This window comes from Dromiciops gliroides, chromosome 2 (genome assembly GCF_019393635.1).
Source record: "Dromiciops gliroides isolate mDroGli1 chromosome 2, mDroGli1.pri, whole genome shotgun sequence".
Taxonomy (NCBI): domain Eukaryota; kingdom Metazoa; phylum Chordata; class Mammalia; order Microbiotheria; family Microbiotheriidae; genus Dromiciops; species Dromiciops gliroides.
Window position 1 is genome coordinate 46,122,859 of NC_057862.1, and position 24,899 is coordinate 46,147,757.

The following is a 24,899-nucleotide window of genomic DNA, read 5'->3' on the forward strand; positions in this document are numbered from 1 at the left end:
TCACAGTGATGAAAATGACCCCTTCCTCCTCAACTTTCTTGGCACCCCCTTTTTGGCACTTCAGTACTCTGGTTTGGGGTTATGATAATTTGTATACAGTATATATTTGATTTTTTGAGAGCCAGTATGGTGTAATGTGAGTAGAGAGCCAGCCTCAGAGGAAGGAAAATTTGGATTCAGGTCCTGCCTCTGGCCACATATTGGCTATGTTCCCTGAACATGTAACTTAAATACTCAGTGTCCCAGGGAACTCTGCAAAGCAGGTGCTAATTTACATTAATAAAAGTTCTTCACTGGGAACCCCAAACCTGTGAAATCACAGGTTGATAAAACCTAAAAGGTTTTATATGTAACACATATATTGCATATTTTGGGAAGCAGGGAATGATATTCCATTTCATTTTCCTGTTAACCTAATCTGAATCTAGTACATACCAAAGAATTGCTTGTATAAGATTCTGTGGTCCAACCAGTTTTCTACCTATTCACTATGACCCTTGGTTATAGATGTATGTCAGGGCTTTCAGCATGATTTCTGAAGGTGTTTTTGTTTGTTTTTTATTTACTTAACTGAAGGCTTTCTATTATCAACCTCTGAGCTCAGCTCTTGCAGTCTCTTGGGAAAAGTAGTGCCTGTGTCCATTTCTTAACATTTATGATAATGCCTACTGCTTCCAGATTTCTGTTTTATTGCTGGCATTTAACCAGGGCATTTGCTAAAAAGTGTGAGTATGTATGTATGTATCCTAAATCTATTTGTGCCATCCTGACACCATCAAGAGATCATTTATTTACTTTGAGGATTATCTGGGGTGCTATTTCTTCTAAATATCTAGGCAGCAACATATATAGGTCAGCAATATTTGGACCAAACTGGGAGTAATTCTATGCAGTAGGAAGATTTGAGAGGGTCTGTTGAGAGAGTATATTTCTGAGTAGATCCCCTAGTCAAATATAAACCACAATCTGTTAGGAATCATTCACGGGGGTGGCTAGGTGGCGCAGTGGATAGAGCGCTGGCCCTGGAGTCAGGAGGACCTGAGTTCAAACCCGGCCTCAGACACTTAACACTTACTAGCTGTGTGACCCTGGGCAAGTCACTTAACCCCCAATTGCCTCACTTTAAAAAAAAAAAAAGGAATCATTCACTCCTCCTTTTCTGGAAAAGTTTATTGGAATATACTTGGAATCAGTGAAAAAACAATACAAAATAGTTGCCTGTCAGGGGAGCAGCTGGAGTAATTCGCTGATCTCCATCCCCTCCTGATCACTATCTTTTTTACCACCCACCCCCCCAGGCCAGCATCCTCCAAGATGACATTCCCTCTCATTTCCCTCCTGTCCACATTCAGTTTTCTTAGTTGTCCTTATTAGAAACTAGGTGGTTTGTCAGAGTGTAGCACGGGAGCAGAATCAGACCTAGAGGTAGGGGAATAAACCCGTCTCTAACTTTGAGCTCCCCTGAGATGCAAAAATAGAACACAACACGTTCTGAGTTGTTCTGCAGATGTTTGCAATGGACTTTGTGATTGCTGCTGAGGGCGTTTGGGGTTTTGTTATTTGCCTGAATAATAACACTCAGAATTTCTCAACCAAGCATGAGTTTCATTTTTAGTAAGGAAGATTTGTCATGATGGCAAAAAGTTTTTGTGCATTAAAATACCTTTCTGAACGTACACTTAATTGTTATAGGAAGAAGTAGAGTATAGTGGAAAAGAGAGTCCTGAGCTCTACTGTGGTCTCTGACACCAGCTTCCCAGGGTTCTTTTTTGAGTCAGCTTCCTTATCTGTAAAGTGAGTTTTGAAGATTTCTAAGATCTCTTCCAACTCATTTCTGTGATCCTATAATCTCTCTCTCTCTCTCTCTCTCTCTCTCTCAGCACACACACACACACACACAGTTAGCATTCCCATTCCAATGCAGGTTTACCTAAAAATAAGCTTGGAGATAAGTTCCTTTTAGAAAAGCAAGGGATAGAACCTAAAATCATGGTCACAGGACCTGGTTCTTCTGAGGCAATGCATCTGTTGAGTTATGAGTGACAAGAATTATATATCCACTGTCATACAGCATAGGTATTTTTAGCATTGCCTCATAATATTCACAACAGCTTAAGGAAAATTTACACAAATCTCCAAAATATTATCAAGAGAATAGTCTACATAGAAATATGGTAGCCAGAATTTGTGAATATATCCTCAGATTTTACTTGCCAGCTGCTGTACTTTGTCAGAGACTTAGTCGTTAAGCTTTAATGGCCCCTGCACCCTTTTAACATGTACCCTTCCAAACTTTTTTTTCCATAGATCTACATACCCACATACATCATAGTACTATAGACAGTGAACTCTATGAGGGACATCTTTGTAGATTTTTGGATTCAGCAAGTTGTCTTAACCACATGCCATGGATCAGTCAGACAGATGAGAGATACTTGAGGACAAAAACGGAACCCTTCTGCACCAGTTAGGGATTGGCAGCCTGCCATGGGCAGTGAGAGCACTACCAACCAGATGCTAATTTTATAGAAGAAAATGTAAGATTAGACTAAAATGTATAATGCCATCATCATAGTTATACTAGTTAGTGCATTAGAATCAAATAAACTAACAACAGCTCTTTCATTAGATTAATATAATCCAGTGATTGCTTTTTTAACTGACTAGCTCAACTTAATTCTCTTATCCTACAATTTCAGAGTTAACTATAATGTGGTTATGAAGACATTATTAAATTGTAGCATGTTTTTATATATAAAGCTTGAAAGTTTGCATGATTATTTGCAAAAATGACAGAAATGGTGTTAGGTGATCCTGTGTCCTTTTTTGTGAGGTGGTATCTTGTCCTCAGCCGTCACTCCTCCCATTCCTCCCCCCCCCATCATAGTACAGGTAGAGTCTGCTTGCTCTGCAGTGATGTCTTCAATAGTTCTCATTAGTTTTCAGTAGTTACCTTTTTGCCTGCATGTTAGCCTTCAGTTTAATGGCCTTTTTTGTGTTCATTCATTTTATTTTGTTTCCCATCGTGGTTTTGTTTATTTCTTTTTTGTGTTTTTTTTCTGTTCTCTTTTTAAAAACCGTCGTGGTTTGCCCTTCATATTCCCCAATGTTTGCACATGACAAGATGTTGCCATCCCAACATTACCTCCCACTTCACTGACCAGTGCCACTACTGACCATCTAGCACCAGCCACAACTGGACCACTACCTTCAGCACCGAGGGATGTCGTGGCCTCACTCGTTTCTACTCGCTTCATCAAACTGACTTGGCGAACACCAGCATCAGATCCTCACGGGGACAACCTCACCTACTCTGTGTTCTACACCAAGGAAGGGATTAATCGGTAAGGAATTTAATTTCTCTACCTAATTTGTTTCATAATACTTTCTACCACTTGGCTCTTCACACATTGTTTAGTGAGAGAAGCAGTCTTTTCACTCCCTTTTAGTGTCCTGAATATATTTGTGTTCATACCTAAGTATCTGGACTATTGCAATAACTAGGCTCTTTTTACTGCTATAGGCTGTAGGATGTCCCAACTCTTGGGGTCCTAAGGCAGAGATAGTACACAGGCTTCCTGGAGAGTTGAGCAGCAACGAAAAGTTCCGTACATTAAAGTCTTCAGTATTGACCTTTCCCAAACTCGTTAGATTAACTTAGGACATGATAGTTATGGAATTCTGTTCAGGTGCTTTTCTTACACAGAAGAACCTTGCTCCAAAGAGGTATAGGAGACCCCACTAAGTACAGTTTCTCTTTATGTTAGGAAAATAAATCCTATTTTATTAATTTTTTAACCGAGGACAAGACACAGGAGGTTGTATTTATTTGAACTCACTGGACCTTATTTGACTCTTTGTCAAAAGATCTCCCTTTCTTTCTATACCTTCTATAAGGGTTTGTTCAACTTATGTTCTTGCACATGAATAGGCTGGCCTCAAATGAATGCTCTACACGAAGGAATAACAATCATAGGATTGTGGGTACAAAATTGGAAAAGACCTCCAAGGCCACCTCGTCCAGCTCAGCTTCCTCATTCTGCAGCTGAGGACCTGAGAGCTTAAGTCGCTCGCTTAAGGTCACATGGCTTGTAAGCATCAAGGTTGGCTTTGAACCCAGCTCCTCTGACACCAGAACTGGTGTTCTTGACACCCTGCTGATCTCCTTATGGCCTAGTAATTATAATGGCTCACAGTTTCCAGAGGCATCTGGTGGCACAGTGGAGAGAGTGTGGAACCTGGAGTCAGGAAGACCTGAGTTCAGATTTGACCTCAGAGTGAGGACGTGAGGATGACATTGGAGTTGTGAGCTAGGGAGCAGACAAGATGGTGCCCTTAGTAATAGGAAAGTGGAAAGAAGGGCATGGGAATGAGGATGGGGATGGGGGTGGAGAGGAGCTCTATTTGCACATATTGAATCCAAAGCGCCATGTGGATGTTCAGTTCCTGATGCCCAAAAGGCAGCTGATGGTGCAATACTAGAGCTCAGGAGAGAAATTGGGATGGTTGTGCAGATATGGGGATAATCTCCATAGAAATGCTAGTCAGATCCAGGGGAGCTTATGAAATCCTCAAGAGACACAATATAAAGGGAAATGAGAAGAGGGTCCATGATGGAGATTTGGAGTTTATATTTGATCCCAAGGGAAATGTGCAGCCACTAAAATTTCTTAAGTGGAGAAATGACAGTCAAACCTGTACTTTGGGAATGTTAACTCGACAGTATGGAAGATGGACTAGAGCAGGGAGAAATTGAAGGGAGACCCATTCAGCTCTACATTGTGTGTTTCCTATCAGAAATCTTGCCCTTCCATTCACCAGCCTTGGATTACTCCCACCATCCCCTGCATTTGATCCTACTTACACGGTGCTAAATGAAGATAGAAAAAGAAAACCTTGCTCACTAGGCCCATTACCAATTTAGATGATATAATCCCAACTGGGCCCTCACTGCAATAAGGCAGTCCTTTTGATTCTATGATTGATTCATTATCTCACTCACCAAAGAGTATTTTCCAAATTTGTTATCCTTTCTCAAACCTCCCACTACCCCCTCATCTGGGAACCTTGCCTCTTATTTCACTTTGACATGTACAAGTGATCCTATTCCATCTCCTCTGTCATCCCTACTTTTTCTAATCTTCAGTTGTTCCCAGTCTACTACCTTCAAACATGCCCATATCTTCCCCATGCTTAAAAATATCTCACTTGATTAATTTATCATCTTATATTTTCTTCCTTTTTTGACTAAAATCTTGAGAAGGCTGTCTGCGATAGGTGCTTCTACTTTCCTTTTCTCTTATTCTCTTTAACTCTTTGCAGTCTGATTTACAAACTCATCATAAAATTGAAACTTTTCTCCAAAGTTACTAATGAACTTTTTTCTTTCTGTGGTTCTCTATATTTTTAATAGTATTTTATTTTTGCCCAATTACATGTAAAACAATTTTTAACATTCATTTTTTAAAATTTTGAGTTCCAAATTCTTTCCTTTTCTCCCCCTCCCTGAGACAGTAAGCAGTTTGATATAGGTTATACATGTGCAGTCAGGCAAAACATATTTTCATATTAGCCACGTTGTGAAACATGACCCCCTGGAAAAAAAAGCCATGAAAAAAATAAAGTGAGACACAGCATGTTTTGATTTGCATTCATACTCTACCAGTTCTTTCTCTGAATGTGGATAACATGTTTTCATCACGAGTCCTTTGTAATTATCTTAGATTATTGTTTTAAAAAGAGTAGCTAAGTCATTCACAGTTGATCATTGTATAATATTGCTGTTACTTATGCACAGTGTTCTGGTTCTGCTCACTTCACTTTGCATCAATTCATCTAAGTCTTTTCAAGTTTTCCTGAAGTCATCCTACTCGTCATTTCTTATAGCTGTGCTTCTCTTCATTTGTCATATTTGTAGTTTCTTTCTGAAAATACATGTTACTTAGTTCATTAAATATTTCTTAATTACATTTAAACATTTTTTAAACATTCATATTTTTTAAATTTTGCGTTCCAAATTCTTTTCCTTCCTCTCATCCCTCCTCTAACCCTTGAAAAGGCAAGCCATAGGATAGTGATCATATATGTGAAGTCGTGTAAAGCATTTCCGTATTAGCTATGTGGCAAAACACACAAGTGCAAAAAGGGTGCTTTAATCTTCACCCAGAGTACTAATGAACTTGTAATTGTCATATCTGATGGCCTTTTCTCAGCCCTCATCCTTCTTGACCTCTGCAGCCTGTGACATTGTTGCTCACCCTTTTCTTCATTTCCCTCCTACTTGCCTGACCAGTTATTCTGTGTCTCCTTTTCCGGACCTTCATCTGTGTCACGCCCACTACCTCTGGGAGCCCTCCAAAGCAGTCACGCACCCTCTTCTGCCTTGATGCTTTTTTGCTTCATCATCTCATCAGCTCCTGTTGACTCAGTTGTCCTTCTGTAGAAACAATTCACAGAGTTATTTATCCAGCCCTAACTCCCAATCTCACATCGTCAGACACTTCACACTGGATCTCTCATAGACGTCTTAACCCCAACATGTCCAAAGCTGGATTCACAACCCTCTTCCTCCCACAGCGAGTTTGCTCCTCTCTTCCTAGAGTCTCTCTTACCGTTAAGGGTACCATCATTGTCCCAACTTAGGTGTCATCCTCGACTCTTCGTTCTCCCTCATGACCCCTATCCAGACAGTCGTCAAGTCTTGTTTTTAGTTTTTCAACCTCTTCTTTCCTCAGATACTGCAGCTACTCTGATGTAGGCTCTTATCACCTCATGCTTTGACTAATGCAATAACCTGCTGGTTGGTATCCCTGTCTCAGTCTCCCCATTCAGTGCTATCAGATTGATCTTCTTAAAACATAGGCCTGACCATGTCAATGCCCACCTTCCCATCTCTGCCTCCTGGTTTCTTTCAAGTCTCAGCTAAAGTCCCACATTCTACAAGAAGTCTTTTCCAGTGCCCCTTAATCTTAGTGGCCCCTCCTAAGAATACTCCCAATTTAGCCTGTATTTATCTTCTTTGTCCCTAGTTATGTTCATGTTATCTCCCCCTTCCCCCACCTTAGACTGTGAGCCTCTTGAGAACAGGGGCGCTTTTTTGCCTTTCTTAGTATCCCCACCACATAGCATAGTGCTCAACGTTCTCTCAGAGTTTAATAAATGCTATTTCACTGGATAACTAACTGACTGACTGACTGACTGCTCAAGAAAGAGGCTATTGTAAGAGTTCTGGGAAGACATGATAAGGGCCTAAATTTGAATAGGAGTGATATAAGTAGAATAAATGGAGTGTTTGTGAGAGATATTGAGAAGGTGGAATCAACAGGATTTAGCTATTGATTGGCTTTGAGGTAGGGCTGAAAGTAAAAAGTCAAGGATGAGTTTTAGGTTGTGAACCTGGGTAACTAGATGAATGAGGGTATGCACAGCATTAATAGGGATGTCAGGAAGAGGGTTGCATTTAGGAGAACAAATAGTGTGCTCTGCATGTGTCGAGTGTACAGTTGTAATACTGGAAGTGAGGAGGAAGATGAAGGCTGGATATGATTACTTGGAAGTCATCTATATAGAGGTAACTGACTGGTGCTCATTAGACCCTTGAGAAGTGGAAAGGGCCCAAGATAAAGCATGTAGGGACACCCCCACATTGGGGGTGAGTTGGGGTGTTAGATCGTTAGATCATGGATGATGACTCTGCAAAGGATACCAAAAAGGAGTCAGTTTCAGAGAAGAGAGAACCATTACCTGCAGGGTCACAAAAAAGCACTTACTGGCACACTGCAGAGAAGTCATCGAGTATGGACACTGAGAGAAGACCATTGAATTGAACAATAATGGGATAACCAATGATGTAGGACAGGGCATTTTAAAGAAGCTGGTTGGAGTGGAAGCCACATTGTAAGAGATTGAGGATTTGAATGGTAAGTATTGAGTTACAAAATGAATAGGAGTGGGGCAGCTAGGTGGCTCAGTGGATTAACCACTGACCCTGGATTCAGGAGGACCTGAGTTCAAATCCAACCTCAGACTCTTGACACTTACTAGTTGTGTGACCCTGGGCAAGTCACTTAACCACCCTCATTGCCCAACAAAAACAAAAACAAAACAAAATAAAAAGTGAATAGGAGGGAAATTATTGAGCATTATTTAATTCTCTAACTTCACTTGCTTCCTCCTCCAACCTCAGCCCGTCTCGACTTTGCACTGTCCTCAGCTCATGAATCTCTTGTCCAACCTCAGCCCTTGGTTGCTCCCACCATCTGTTACTTCTGCACCCACTCATGAGCCACTGAAAGAAGCTAGAGGAAACCCCACAGTTGCATGACTGGGTACATTGCAAATTCATGTTATCCAGCTTCAGCTGTGCCTCACTGCAGTAGGGCAACTCTTTTATTCCTCTCTAATTGGTTCCCTGTTTTACTCCCCTCAGAAGCTATTCTAAGCCTACTTCCTCCTAAAGAACCCACCCCACCCACCCTATCCCCCGACCCCCACCTCTTCTCCTTCACCCTATCCTCTCTTTTAATTTTCTTAAAATTGAGGCCATTCATCGTGTGTTTCCTTTTCCCTTATTTTCAACTCAAAATCCCTTTGCCCAAACCTCTTGATCAGTTCTCTTTTTTCACCAGTCTCCTTGCCCAGGGTCACACAGCTAGTAAGTGTCAAGTGTCTGAGTTGAGTGAACTCAAGTCCTCCTGAATCTAGAGCCAGTGCTTTATCCACTGCACCACCTAGCTGCCCCCCACCTTCTTTAACATATAGCAATCAATCATCATTTTGAGGATGTGTCATTTCATTCTTTGTAGTTGTATCCCCAGCATCTCACACAGTGACCCATGGTAGATGCTTAACAAATACTTGATTGACTGATTGATTGATGGTAGCATAGCTGTGATTAAAACTCAGGTCCTGACTCCTTTTCCCATCCTTAAGCACTTCTCTTTAACCTTCCTACCCCCTTTTAATGACCAATTACAGATTAATAGAACCCTGATTGCCTAAAATTTTATTAGAATTCTCTTGTATAACTCACCTTGAACTGTGCCTTGGAGTCCTACCTATTTCAGAGGTAAAACATGACTGAAATATCAAGCTAGAAAAACCTTTTTTCTGTGTCTTCCAGCTCTGAACATGGATACTTTCCCTTAGGGAGCCCTTATTGGAGCAGCCTGCTTTTATGGTTTGCTGCTAAAGTAATTCCTGCATCAGCTTCGGCTCCCTTGGCTCAGAGCTCCTTCTTTTTTTCTTTCTCGGAAGATCCAGAAAAGGGTGAAAATACTCGATAGGACTGTTTAGATGTAGAAGGTGGAGGAAAGGAACAGAAAATTCAGATTTGCTGCTTGTTCTTGCTTCCAGAGCTAGAAGCCACTGTTTATGCATCAGAGCCCTCAGGTTTGTTCACGTTATCTCCCACCCTCACTAATGCAGGTTCTCGGAGCCCTGGATAAACAGATGGAGATATCTCTTTATGCCTATATATCTGTCTCCTCTTCCTTGCCCACAATTTCATGAACATCTTGGCATGATTAATTAAAGTCTAGCCTTTGCCTCCAATTTGTTCTGCAAGTGTGTGAGATGTTGCTCTGCAGTTGGATTTCTGACCTAAATCTTCAAAACTGAGCTGCCAATTTTAATTTACATGAATTGTATGGAAGGGCAGCCGTTGAGTTTTGCTTAGTAATGGAATTCTATTCATCATCTGTTCCCTACTTATTATGCCTACCTAAACACGTCAGAACTCATAAGGTAGAAGAAGCCCCTGGGAAAAGCAAGGGATTCCCAGCAGAGTCAGCCACTCAGGCGATCTCAATATATTTTAACAAACTAATTATAGAAGGGAAGAACTTAGCAATTACTTCAGAACTCTACAGGTCCTTAGCACAAGTAACTAGCATTTTCTAGATCAACATTTTAGCCAAAAAAGAAAAACTGTATGAATAATTTGTTAAAGTCTCTTAAAATGCTCTTAACTTTTTTTTCTTCAAAGCTAGTAAAATGTGTTCACCCCAAAATATTTTTGCATGTGAATACACATTTGTGAGTGTGGAGTTGTCATCAGTTCACTCCTGCGAGGTTTCTTTTGTTTTTTTGGTGAGGCAGTTGGGGTTAAGTGACAGTGCCCAGGGTCACACAGCCAGTAAGTGTCAAGTGTCTGAGGCCGGATTTGAACTCAGGTCCTCCTGACTCCAGGGCCAGTGCTCTATCCACTGTGCCACCTAGCTGCTCCACGATGTTTCTTTAAATCATATTTTAGTCTTTGGAAAAACATTCCTTTCACAAGATAGGAGGGGAAAGGTGATGAGCAAGATAAATGAGTCTGTATAAGCTGTTGGCATGTGAGGGTTTTCCATGGCAGTTTGGCAGCACGGGGGGCTGTTTGCCCTCTGCTGGTGAGATAGGCAGGCATGCCATGCCAGGCCGCAGATCCTGCCATTGGCTCTTAAATGCGGCTCATCCCAAAATAACCCTCATGGAGTCTTGCTTCTTGAATTTGCTTATTTATAAAACTAGTTAAAGTTTAATTTAACCGTGACTTTTTGGTGAACACATTAACCAAGGCTAAACATTGCATCATGCCCCATTTTACTGATTTTCTTAAAAGAGCAAACATTACCCAGACCCTTTTTCTTTTCCTTAGTGGGAACATTCTTAAGAATAGAGTTATATTCAACTCTGGAATTTTTATCTGTGGATTGTCTTCTTGAGAGCCCTCCTGGGCAGAGCTGCTTATTATTCCTGGACTACTCATTATATATCTGAATTCCCCTTCCTTATTTAACTTTGGAATCAGATAATAAAGCAATGGGAAATAACAGCTGGAGCACTGAATTCAGAGTCAAGGAGACCTCAGTTCAAATGTTGCCTTGGACATTTACTTGTTCTGTGACCCTGGACAAGTCACTTAACTTTTCTGTTCCTTAGTTTCTCATCTGTAAAATTGGGCAAATAGACTGTCAGGCCTTTAATATCCTTCTGACTCTAATTCTGTGGTTGTATGAAACCATCTTGTGCACATTTTAGAACTCAGGTTCCATGTATAAGGACATCTGTATGTGGGGGGAAGAGAGACAAGCAGTGCACCTACTTCCTAAATCTCCCAAATCCAAAGAGAAATCATGTGCCAGAATGAGATGATTATTATTAGATTATCCAAATTTCTACTCTCAGTTAAAGTGAGAATACCCATTTTTGGCTGAAATACACCGTCCCACAGTGAATCATTATAGTAAAATGGATTATATTTTCCCTGAGGAATCATTTCAAAACTGTCAATTGTATTGCTGACCAGGGCCTTGTCATCAAATAAATCATGACCGTGACCAGTACCATGACATGGAAATAAAAGATACAACAACTATAAACTTCTGATAATTTAAAATAATGAAAGTATTTCCCAGGTCCAAAACAGCCATGAATATGCTTGTGTCCATTAATTATTCAAGGAGGCCTAGTATATAAGCACTTAAAAGTAAATTTTAACTGTTATAAATTTGGCTCATAACTAATATACGCCCAATAATAAGCTTTAAGTATTTAATTAACAGTAACTTATTTGTCTGTTTAAAATTGAGCAGTACTTTTGACAGGATGATTAGAATGGTCATGGTCTCTTAAATAAAGCCATTAAGAGCAAAGAGTAGTCATTACATTGTTTCTTCTCTCAATAAATCCTTGTGGAAAGCAAGGGAGTTGAAAAATATTTGTTCAACTCAGAGCTATTATCAAAATACCACAATAGTTTGGAGGGGGGGTTGTTTTTGTTTTTTGTTTTCCCCATTGAAGAGCAGTTTTTAAAGTAAGAGGCGGCCCAGCACGTCTTCTTGTTATCTTCTCTTACCTCTTCAGTCTAGCTGCACAGTAAGTATCAAATCAGTTAAATAACCAGGGAACCCTTTAATCACTCCTCACATTTCCCTGGGCACTCCTCCCTACACTTCTACAATTGAGGACCCTTCCTTACCCCAAACATTGAGGCCATTTGCCTAGAGCTCTCTCTCTTCTCACCTGCTTCATTTTATCACTCAGGTGGCTTCTGCCCTATTTGTTCCTTCATCCTGTCTCATGTGAAGAGGTAGCCCATCTCCTTACCAAGACAAGCCCCTCTGCATGCACAAATGGCCCCGTTCCGTCCAGCACATTGCCCCCTCTATCATCTCCATTCTGTCACTCATCTTCAGTCTCTGTTTACTGGCTGATCCTGCTGCCCACAAAAGGGCCATCATCTCTCCCATCCTTAAAAAACCACCTATCCCCACTAGCTGCCATGTCATATCTTTCCTTCCTTTTGCGATTAAACTTGAGAAAATCTTCTGCAGTTGGTGCTGCCATTTCTTTTTTTCTCACTCTTTTACACCCTCCTCACTGAACATGAACTTCTCTCTCCAGAGTTACCCGTGACTATTATCTGTCTTGACCTCTCTGCAGCCTTTACCACTTTTGATCATCCTCTTCTAGATCTGCTCTTCTCTCTCCCTTTTCCTAACACCGCACTCTCCTGGTTCTTTTCTTCCTGTCCGTCCATTCCATCTTGGTCTCGTTTGCTAGATCTTCATGCAGGACATTGATACTAACCGGGATTCTCCCCCACCTCTGGCATTCTCTGTTCCCTCTCTGCTGTCTTGTTTGGAGATCTCACAATTTCCCATGCATTCCGTTGCTGTCTCTGTACAAATGATTCTCAAATCCATTGTCTCTCCTCTTCAGCTAGTTACCAGTAGACTTCTCCAACTCAACATATCCAAAACAAGACTCATTATCTTTTGCCTCCGTGTCATATCAGACGCTTCCCTGACACTGAGCTCACATGGCCAGTCTGTTGCTAAGTCTTGTTATTTCTGCCTTCACATGTTTGTTTTATGTCCCTCCCCTTCTCTCCAGTCCCACAGCCACCACATTGGTACCATGCCTGGGCTATTGCAGTGGTCTTGTGGTTGATGTAACCTCAAGTCTCTCCCTATTTTAGTCCATCTTCCACTGATCTGCTAAAGGGATCTTCCTAAAGGGTAGATCTGACCTCCCACCCCTCTTCCCCACACACAGTGAACTCTGAGCGTTCCTTGCTAATCACCAGGATCAAATAAAAAGCTTCTTTTTGAAGCCCTTTACAAGTTGTCCCGTTTCTTCCTTCCCATCTTTACTCCTTTCCATGTAAACCACTAACACTGGCCTTCTTGTGGGTACACAGCATACTCCAACTCCTGACTGCATTTTCATTGGTTGTCTTCCCTGCATGGAATCCTCCCCTCCATCTCCTGGCCTTCCTATTTGTTGTCTGCCCCATCAAGTAGGAGCCCCTTAGTGTAGAAATGGTTCTTTTTTGTGGCCTCAGTGACTGACATGTACCAAAAGCTCATTCGTGTTTGTTGACTGAATTTTTTGTTACTCTCAATGCCACAAACCCTAGTTGATGCTCTGTAGGCCATTATCGATGTACTTCAAACTATTGAAAAGTATTACATGGATTTTTTTTTCATAGTGACACAAAGGGGAGGAAGGGTTGGGGTGGTTCTTAGGTATTCCTCAGTAAAGAATTACATTCTCATACACAGTCCAATCAGAATTAAAGTAATCTTTATTTGGCACTTGCGAAGGTGACTGAGAGGGAAGTCAGAGACGGCCTCTCAGGGAGGAAAAAAGAGTTTGAAAGAATTTCCTCAAAAGACCTCAGGAAGGGCAAAGATTTTATAGATAGATGTGAAGGGGAAACAGGGGGAGGGGGGACTTGACACCAGATACTGAAGCACTTGGTATTACATTTCCTGAGCTCTGGGGTCAAAGGTTATGGCTTTGGGACTGTGATAACCTTGTCCCCTGGGATTTTCTCCATCTCCTGACAGGTATTAGCACACCTTTTAACGTTTGGCTTCTTGCTGTCCTGTTATCTGGCAGATCGAACATTTTTCACAGGAAGAGGTTCCAGGCCTTGCTGCATCTTTGGTTTTGTTTCTTATAGGAAAAAACCCTTCTGATTGATCTTAGGCCCATGTCAGTAGCATTGCTTAGACAAAATTCAAGACTATATCCTGGGGGGCAGCTAGGTGGCAAAGTGGATACAGCACCGGCCCTGGATTCAGGAGGACCTGAGGTTTAAATCCAGCCTCAGACACTTAACACTTACTAGCTGTGTTACCCTGGGCAAGTCACTTAACCCCAACTGCCTCACCAAAAAAAACGCAAAAAAACCCCCCAAAAAACAAACAAACAAAAACGGCTATATCCTGGCAAAACATTTCTACTTTCCTATGTTCAGGCATTGGCAAAAGCCTATAATCAAGTTAGTAAAAAATAATATGTAGCTGTTTAAAAAGTTACGAGTGGATCAGTAGACTACAGAGCAGTGACACATAAGTAGGGACTGCCCATATGGGCCAAAGGCAGAATGGGGATAATGGATGATGAGAAACAATTTGAGACTTCTGCTATGAAGATAAAAATAAAGTAGGTGGGGCAGCTAGATGGCGCAGTGGTAAAGCACCGGCCCTGGATTCAGGAGTACCTGAGTTCAAATCTGGCCTCAGACACTTGACACTTACTAGCTGTGTGACCCCGGGCAAGTCACTTAACCCTCATTGCCCTGCAAAAAACAAACAAACAAACAAAAAAAGTAAAGTAGGTAGAAAAGGGGAGAGACGGAAAGCCCTGCACCATCTTGCCCACCCGTACATTCAGTCAAGTCAGTAAACGTTTATTAAGCACCCGTTCTGTTCCAGACTCTACATTAAGCTCTGGGCATACAAAGAAAGGCATGGTGGTCTCTGCCCTCAAGGAGATCAATATTCTAATAGAGGAGGCAACATTTTTTTTCATTTATTTTATTTTATTTTATTATTTTTTAAAAATAAAAGTATTTTATTATTTTCCAGTTGCATGTAGAGATAGTTTTCAACATTCGTTTTTATAAAATTTCCAATTTCAAATTTTTCGCCCTCCCCTAGACAGCAGGTAAATCTGATATAGGTTATATATGTATAATAACATTAAACATATTTCTGTATTAGTCATGTTATAAGAGAAAAATCAGAGCAAAAAGGAAAAACCTCAAAAAAGAAAAACAACAGCACCAAAAACAAAAGAAATAGTATGGTTCAATCAGCATCCATATTTCACAATTTTTTTCTGGATTTGGAGAGCCTTTTCCATCATAAGTCCTTTGGAACTTTCTTATACCGTTGGATTGGTGAGAAGAATCTAGTCCATCACAGTTGATCAGCACATAATGTTGATGATACTATGTACAGTGTTCTTCTGGTTCTGCTCATCTCACTCATCATCAGTTCATGCAAGTCCTTCCAGGTTTCTCTGAACTCCTCCTGCTCATTGTTTCTTATAGCACAATAGAATTCCATTACATTCATATACCACAACTTGTTCAGCCGTTCCCCAATTGATGGGCAGCCCCTCAATTTCCAATTTCTTGCCACCACAAAAGAGCAGCTATAAATATTTTTGTACATGTGGGTCCTTTTCCCTTTTCCATGATCTCTTTGGGGAAAAGACCCAAAAGTGGTATTGCTGGGTCAAAGGGTATGCACAGCTTTATAGCCCTTTGGGCATAATTCCAAATTGCTCTCCAGAATGGTTGGATCAGTTCACAGCTCCACCAACAATTCATGAGTGTTCCAATTTTTCCACAGCTTCTCCAACATTTATTACTTTCCTTTTTAGACAGCATATTTTAAAAACAAATTAAAAGGGGAGGGAGGAGATTACCTGGGGGAGCATGATGAAGTCCTGTTGCCAGATTGGGAAGTGATCTGAGGAGAGGAGAGTTACAGAGTTGATTTCATTTTCCTTTTTTTAGGGGGGGGGGTTGCGGAGGGGTAGAAATCAGGTTAAGTGACTTGCCGTGGGTCATACAGTTAATAAATGTCTGAGGCCAGATTTGAACTCAGATTCTTCTGACTCCAGGGCCGGTGCTACACCACCTACCTGCCCCTAGAGTTGATTTTTTTTTCATCTTGTAGACTGATGGATTTCTAGGGAATATATATAAAATTGAGAAGGTCATTGGGGCAGCTAGGTGGCAAAGTGAATAAAGCATTGGCCCTGTATTCAGGAGGACCCGAGTTCAAATCCAACCTCAGACACTTGACACTTACTAGCTGTGTGACCCTGGGCAAGTCATTTAACCCTCATTGCCCTGCCCCCCCCCAAAAAAAATTTGAGAAGGTCAGCAGGAAGAGAAATGATGAGAGGTAAATAACCTGAGTGGCACCATTAAAAGGTAGAAGATAAAGGGGGATCTCTACTCTCTCCGGTGAGAGGAAAGGAGAAACCCCAGGGGCAGGGGATGCTGAGTAGGTGTGAGTTGCAGGGTTAATTTCATTTTCCACTGAATTTTGGTAAGTATTTAAAAGGCTAAAAACTTTTGACTAATCTTTAAAAAAATTTTTAATCCTAGAATTAAGAAAAAATATGTCTACCTGAATTTTCGGGCCAAATAAAAGAAATTGTATTATATAGTACTATCCAGTATATATAAGTCATTTTTACCAGATGTGATTTTGATGTAAGAACACTCAAGACATAGAGATAACTTTCTGGTGTTTCCTTCTTCCTCTCCCCCCATTCCAACTTTTTGGGCAAGTTAGAGGTTTTAACTAAAGAGAATATCACATTTGCAGATTTATCTTTTCTTTCTCCCTCTTCACTTCCCAGGAAATTAATTAGATGTTAGGCACAACCTCCTCAGAGAAAGGTGGTAAATAAAAATAAAGTAGGATTAAAGTCTTGGCTAAAAAATTAGAGTAAGAAAATGATCTTGAGGAGTTGTATAAGATTCATAAACAGTAAGAAAAATTAACATCCTTAGATGTCTAGGCTTAAGTAAGTTTCAATGAAACACAAAAATCAAAATAAAATATTTAAATTTTTAAAATAAAGATTTTAATTCTAGGGATTAAGAATTCTAAATTTAACAGCAGCAAATATTCTTCTGCTTTTCAAAATAGGAAGAAAACAGAGTCTGTAAAGTATAGGCCAGTAAGCTCGAGTATTCAAACATCTATAATTTGGATACCACTCTGGCTCCTTCAGCTCATGCTAGACTAAGCTTATTTCACTTTTTGACAAAATTACTAAACCAACAGATTAGAGAAGTGTCATGGATATAATTTTTGCTTAGCTTTTGATAAAATCTCATGTTGTTGTTTTTTAGTTAGTTGTTTCCAATTCTTTGTGACCCCATTTTGGTTTTTCTTGGCAGAGATACTGGAGTGATTTGCTCTTTCCTTCTCCAGCTCATCTTGTAGACAAAGAAACTGAGGCAAACAGGGTTAAATGACTTGCTCAGGGTCTTTCTGTGAGGCCAGATTTAAACTGAGGTCTTCCCAGCACTCTATCCACTGTGCCACTTAGCTGCCCTGTTTTATACTATTCCTTTGGAAAAGATGGAAAGATAGATTAGATGATAATGCTGACAGATTCATAGCTGCTTGGATTCTGGACTTAGAAAGTAGTTATTAATGGTTCTCCTTGGCAGGACATACATGCTGCTCATCAATGACTTGTATAATGGTATAGATGGGGGAAGGCTAGGTGGCGTAGTGGATAAAGCATCGGCCCTGGATTCAGGAAGACCTGAGTTCAAATCTGGCCTCAGACACTTGACACTTACTAGCTGTGTGACCCTGGGCAAGTCACTTAACCCTCATTGCCCTGCCAAAAAAAAAAATGGTATAGATGATGTACTCATGATGTTTGCAGGTGACACAAAACTTGGAGGGACATCATTGATGACAGAGTCAAGATTCAAAGGATTTTGACCAACTAGAGCAATAGGGTACATCTATTAAGGATAAATATGAAGTCTTGCTCTTGAGTGCAAAAACCCAACTTTACAAATATAATATTGGCAAGGCCTGGTTAGACGGCAGTTGTTTTAAAGGCAATCTGGGGGTTGTAGTGAGCTGCAAGCTCATTATGAGTCACTGGTGTGATGTGGCAGCCACAGAAGCTGATGTACGCGGGGGGGGGGGGGGCATTAAGAGAGGCAGCACTTGCAGGAATAGGGAGGGGATGGTCTTAGTGGACTCTGCTTTTGTCAGGCCTCCTCTCAAGCATCTTGTTCTCTCCTGGGCACTCTGGTTTAAGAGTAGTGATGAACTAAAGTGTCCAGAAGAGGGCAACCAGGCTGAGGGGCATTGATTCCCTGGCAAAGGTTGGCTGGAGGAACTCCATGTGTTCCTCAGACAAATGAGAGCATCTTCAAGCATAGGAAGGTGCTGTCACGTGCTGGACGGATCAGACTTCTGCTGCTTGGCTTCAAAGGGCGGAACCCAAAATGGTGGGAGGAAGTTGTAGAGAGGCAGATGTCAGCTTCCTGACAGACAGAGCACGTCGCTGTGAGAGGCTGTGACAGCCCTCTTCTTGGGCAGCTTCAAGCAGAGGCTGAACAGCTATTGTGACTTAGGAAGAATTTCCCTTGCCCGTGTGTATGGGCTGAACTGGGTGACCATGGAGATCCCTTTAGACTTTCAGAATCTGTGACTTGCTGATTTTGTCCTGATTATTTCCTTGGTTTTCATATCATTTTTTTCTGAGCAAACTAAAACTTTCTATTTTCGAAAGTTAGTAAGAGAGATAGGTGGCATTGTATGGAGACAATTATAAAATGAGAGGAGTATCATTAACTATTAACATAGTAAAATAAAAATATATATTGCTCAGAGTAAGAGTTTCTGGTTACTCTGTTTTGCTTTAGATCTCTCATTTGGGCATAATCCTAAAGGAAGCCCCTATTTTCTTCCTCGAGATGACTCCAGATGTTTCTTTTTTATGGTTCACAGTTCCCAAAGATGGATCATGTGGGACTTTAAAAATTTTTACTTTGAGGTTTTTTCATATATGCATGTGGAAAAAATGTATGTATATGTGTATATGCATGCATGCATACATACATACTCCCAGGCCTTTTTGAAAACTTTTCTGTCCCTACCTTATTAGGTAGTTACATTACATTTTAATTTTCTTTGCTAGTTGCATATCATTTGTCAGGGTCATTCCAAGTATCAAGGTAAAACTTTCCACTTCCAATCAATAAGCAATTAATAATTACTTATTAGGAAATGGGGACTCAAGAGGCAGATGGGTGGTGCAGTGGATAAAGCACCAGTCCTGGATTCAGGAGGACCTGAGTTCAAATCTGGCCTCAGACACTTGATACTTGGCTAGCTCTGTGACCCTGGACAAGTCACTTAACCCTCATTGCTCTGCCCCTCCCCCCAAAAAACCATTTGTATCTAGTGGAGCTTTTTTTTTCTTCTAATGAATGAGGCCTCCTTAGATGTGTTTGTAAAGAGGAGGGAGAGAAACAATGGAGACAAAAGATTAGAGAGTAATAATGATGCTTAGGTCAGTCTACTGGAGAAGACTGACGTGAGCAGCAAAAGGGATACCTCATCTTCTGAGGCAAGAGTGAATAAGAGAGTGAGGAATGATGTGAGCAGGATGTGAGATAACGAAGAGAAACAAGGGGTAATCTGGAGGAAAGGCTTCCATTATTTCAAATGTGAATCTGAGTCTTCATCAGAGAGGGTGTGGGGAGGAAGTACCATGGGAGGCTGAGGAGAGAAGAAATGGTTTGGAATAGCTCCTGTAGTTAGTGAAACAGGGAATCAATTAGTCAAGGCAACACACATTTATTAAGCACCTAGTGTATGCCAAGCACATAGGAAGGAGTAGTAGGATTGCCTTGTTGCAGTAACAATCCCAGTTTCTATTTGATGGGACAGTTTGTAGTGCGCCCAAGTCAGTACGGCTTCGTGATTTCTACTAGCACCATTCAACAGTATGTTAGTTGGACCAGAGAAGGTAGATGGGGAGAGTGGTCCAGGGTTAGGACTTTACAAGATGTTATTTCTAGAAGAAGGAAACAAGGGATTCAGAAATCAGTGGATAGCAAAGAGTGGGACGGGTGCACCAGGAGGCCAAGATTAGAAAGGAGGAGAGGTGGCCTGAGGAGGTGGAATGGCCTGGGATCGTACTGAGGCACCAAGGGATCGACTGTTGCCCTGGGGTGGAAGAGAAGGTTTAAGGGGAGGCTGACATGGAGAGAGATGGAAAGATAAAATGTCATCAGATGAAGGATATTCAGAGCTCTTGAATAAGGAAGTGGAATGCTTGTGGATAATGGCGAGATCAAGAGTATGACCATCCCTTTGTAGCTAAGGTGGAACAGATAGGAATTGAATAAAGAGACAAACTCAGAAGGTTCTTCAGCAACTTAGGAATTCGGTCTCGCAGCGATGGGGAGAATAGGAGGGAATAGGAGTGGGCTAACTATTGGATAATGAGTCAGAAAGTTTCAATAAGATACCACTCTTAGTCATCTAGTCTTAAAACTTATAATTCATTCTTGATCCGTTCCCTCTTCCTCACCCCAATATTCAATCTGTTATTTTATTCCAGTTATTCTTCCTCCAAATATATATCATATCTTTCCTCTCTTTTTAGCCACCACTGCCACTACTATAGTTCAGACCCTCATTACCTCTTGTCTGAACTGAGTCTGCTACCTCTAGCCTCTCCTCTCTTGAATACAAAAACATTCCAGATCAAATCGTGTCATCTGAGATTTTTCACCCCTTTCAGAGTAACTGGCCTCATATCTAAGTCTAATCCTATAATTATTCCTGCTCAGAAACCTTGAGTTAGTTCTCATTGTCTATCAAATAAAATACAAACTTTCTAAATTTCTATTCAGTAACCTGGAGCCAAGCTGACTTTCCAGCCTCATTGGTTCCCATATTCCTCTTCAGCATTCTGTGCGCCAGCCAAACTGCAGGATCCGCATCTCTCCATCAGTGTTCTTCAGCCTTGGGTCCTCCCTCTTGCCTTCATGATTGAAAGCTCTCTCCATGGATGGATGCCTTTCTCTTCTTTCAAAATCAAATGCCACAATGATGCCTTTGCACTTAATTATCATTTAAATTAGAAAATAATTATTTGTCTCTATGTCTCATCTCCCTATTCTCATTTTCTATCGCTGCTTCCCCATTATCTGGCACAGTGCTATGAATGTAATAGGTGCTTAATAAACCATTATGGACTTCACACTTTCATCGACTATTCTCATGGAAGTGGAGCTGTCTGTGGAGAAGATGAATGAAGGAGTGAACAGGTTTTTCACTGCTTACTATTGGAAAGGAAGAAGTGAACCTGAGGATCAGAGTGTAATGGGGTCGCTGAATTCCTTCCTGATATAGTGGGTATGGGAAAAGGAGTGATGCGAAATCTGCATCCATCCAAGGAGAGGGAACAAACAGGGCATTGATAAGAAGAGTTCCCATGTCTTGTCTTCTTTGTTGGCTCTTCAGTGCCCAATGTAGGATATTATGCTAAATGTTGACCAAGCCCAGGAAATAGCCTGGCAACTACTCTTTGTCTTTTTTAAGTAATCCCTAATTTACTTTGTCTATTCGTTTTGGTCTTTTCTCTTTTAAATCCAATAGAATCAATTGACTTCAAGGTATCTACTGGAGAGAATTTGCCAAGCCTTTTCAAAATGGTCTCATTTTACTGGCCTTTTCAAATTGTTCAGAATTGTTTTACAGCTTTGTAGTTAGCTGGTCTTTTTTTTCCACCACATACATCTATCTTTCTAACTAACAAATAGAGAACGTGCATGGTTCAGGCAATTATAGTTGCTCATCAGAATCTTGTACCTTTTAGATGGAAATTGGTGAACTAGAGCTCATGGTTCCCTTTGCTGCTAATGAAATCCTTCTAAAAATGAATAAGATGCACAAGCTGAGAAAAACCGTACCTTTTAAATAAAAAAATAAGGCAACTATAGCAAAATATCACAAACATTGCATACTATCATCAGGCTGGATTTATACCAGGAATACAGGGCTGGCTCAATAGTAGGAAATTATAAATATAATTGACCATATTAATAAGAAAAATTATTATATCAATAGATCCAGGAAAAGCTTTTGACAAGACATACCCATTTCTGTTTAAAAGACAAACTAGAAAGCATAGGAATAAAAGGATCTTTCTTTAAAATGATCTTTATTATCTATCTAGTAGCCACTAGGTGGTGCATTGAATAAAGCACTGGCCCTAGAGTCAAGAGGACCTGAGTTCAGATTTGACCTCAGACACTTACTAGCTGTGTGTTCCTGGGCAAGTCCCTTAACTCCAATTGCCTTAAACATCCAGGGCCCTCTCCAGTTGTCCTAATGGATATCTTACCATTGGACCCAGATGGCTCTGGAGGAGAGGGTGAGGCTGGTGACTTTGCATGGCCCTTCCTCACTTAGATCCAATTCACTGCAAGTCATAACATCACCCCAATGTCATGGTCCTTTTTTAGAATGAAGGACCAACAACAACAACAACTGTCTAGCTAAAACCAAGAGCCAACATTATTTGTAATGGGGATAGATAAGCTATAGAGACCTTTCTGATAAGATTAGGAGTAAAACAAGGATTACTATTCAATTTAGTGCTAGAAATGCTAGCTATAGCAATGAGGCAAGAAAAAGAAATGGAAGGAAAAATGTATAGGCAAAGAAGAAACAAAATTATCACCTTTTCCCACTATATGATGGTTGACTTAGAGAACCCTATAAAATTAAAAAATTGAAAACACTTCAGCAAAATTCCAGGATAAAAAATAAACCCACACAAATAATCAATATTTCTATATATCACCAACAAGAACCAACAGGAAGAAATGGAAATAAATTCCATTTTAAGTAACTACAAAAATATAAAATACTTGATCACCTTATCTGCCAAGATACATACAAAAGCTATATGTACACAAGTATAAAATACATTTTATACAAATAAAAACATATAAATAATTGAAAAAATATAAATTGCTCATAGGCCAAATCAATATAATAAAAATGCCAGTAATACCTTAATTAATTTATTTGTTCAGTACCATAACAGACTCCAAAATTATTTACTTTAGAGTGCTAGAAAAAAAATTTTTTTCATTCATATGGAGGAATTTTAAAAGGTCAAGATTAGGGGGCGGCTAGGTGGCGCAGTGGATAAAGCACCGGCCCTGGATTCAGGAGTTCCTGAGTTCAAATCCGGCCTCAGACACTTGACACTTACTAGCTGTGTGACCGTGGGCAAGTCACTTAACCCCCACTGCCCCGCAAAAAAAAAAAAAAAAAAAAGGTCAAGATTATTGAGGAGAAAAAAATGGAAAGGAAGGGGGCCTGGCAGCACTTGATCTAAAACTAACTATATTATAAATCCACAATCATTAAAACAATTTTGTACCATGTGAGGAATAGAGGTTGATAAGTGGAGCAGATCAGATACACAACTGTGGCATATAAAATTCTGAGAGAAGAAATTTGGGGTGTGAAAAATCAATTTATTAATTATGGCATCAAATAATCACAAATTGAGGCCAGTACTTTCTCTCTGTGACCAAATACCCCAAAGAAGCATCCCAAGGCAGTTTAAGTCCCTGTCTGTCTTCCTGACTGTACATTATTGGGACCTCCCCTGACAAGCAAAAGACAACCCCGATTGGTGGACACTGAATGAGGAGGTAGACTAATTCTCTACAACCCTTCCTCCAGGGAGAGAAGTAAAAGCTGAGAATGGGGCTTCTCTTGAGAGTTAAGCTGCCTCTAGCAATGTGGGCAAGGAAAACTACTCTGTTGGAGATCTACCTGATTGTGTGTGTGTGTGTGTGTGTGTGTGTGTGTGTGTGTGTGTGTGAGAGAGAGAGAGAGAGAGAGAGAGAGACTTGGCTATGAGGGAGTTTGTTTTGCTTAGCTATACACATTTGTAATGACTTTCATTTTTCCTATTTTCTTAATGGGTAGGGAGGGTGAGAGGGAGAGAATTAGGAACTGGAAATAAAATTGAATTTTGAAAAAAGAAAAACAATGCCAAGTGGAGCTCTGTTCTTTTCAGAATGGAAATCGAGATTATGTGTCAGAGCCTTTGAGCTCTCCAAGTAAAAACTATTCCCGGCAGATTAGCAAATGTGTTAAACATTTCTGTCTGACAGTACCCCATTTCCCCCTGAGTTTTTCTCCTCATGGAGAAACACACTGCCTGTTATTTGAAGTTTGGGTGTTATTTTGAGTATGAGCTACTTCACATTTAATGTTTGTTCAAATGTAATAAAAATTAACCTGGGGCAGCTAGGTGGTGCAGTGGATAGAGCACCGGCCCTGGAGTCAGGAGTACCTGAGTTCAAATCCGGCCTCAGACACTTAATACTTACTAGCTGTGTGACCCTGGGCAAGTCACTTAACCCCAATTGCCTCACTGAAAAAAAAAAAAATTAACCTGCACATTTTAGAAAATGTCCAATAGATATTGTGATTCTTTTCTTTTATCTTCCTAAATTCTTTTCCTAAAGTGAACGGATTGAAAATACCAGCCATCCAGGGGAAATGCAAGTAACCATTCAAAACCTGATGCCAGAGACAGTGTATATCTTCAGAGTTGTGGCACATAATAGACATGGCTCCGGAGAGCGGTCACTTCCTCTGCGAGTAGAGACTCAGCCTGAGGGTAAGCCTCATGAACATCATTGAAGCTGTCCCTAGGGAGAAGTCCTTGGTATACTCAGACCTGTGCTGGACACTGTGGGAAAATGAAGAAACACATTGTCTAACTTCAGGAAGCTTATAATCCAAATCATATGGGACAATTATGGTCAAAGGAAATTCTTGGTCAGATCACATGCTAATACATCACAAATGTCAGAAGAGTTGAGAAGACATTCTCCCAACTATTTTCACTTTCAATGTAACTCTGGGAATCAGACTGGCAAGATTGTAGCAGGAGGGCACGCTCCTGAGTGAGCAGAGACCCAGCCCAGGGCTGGTCCCTAGTGAGCTGTGTCACTCTGAGTAGGTCACTTCAACTCTGAACTCCAGTTTGCTCATTTAAAAATGAGAGCATTG

The 24,899-nt window shown here is 40.6% G+C and overlaps 1 protein-coding gene across 1 annotated transcript in view; it reads left to right on the top strand.

Annotated features, from left to right (window-relative positions):
• The window catches only part of NEO1 (neogenin 1), a 187,651-nt gene that overhangs the window by 89,101 nt on the left and 73,651 nt on the right, over positions 1–24,899 (top strand). Inside the window, exons 8-9 of the mRNA XM_043980302.1 lie at positions 3,125–3,344; positions 24,350–24,504. Of these exons, the coding sequence (XP_043836237.1) occupies positions 3,125–3,344; positions 24,350–24,504 (375 nt within the window). The remainder of the gene's footprint in view (positions 1–3,124; positions 3,345–24,349; positions 24,505–24,899) is intronic.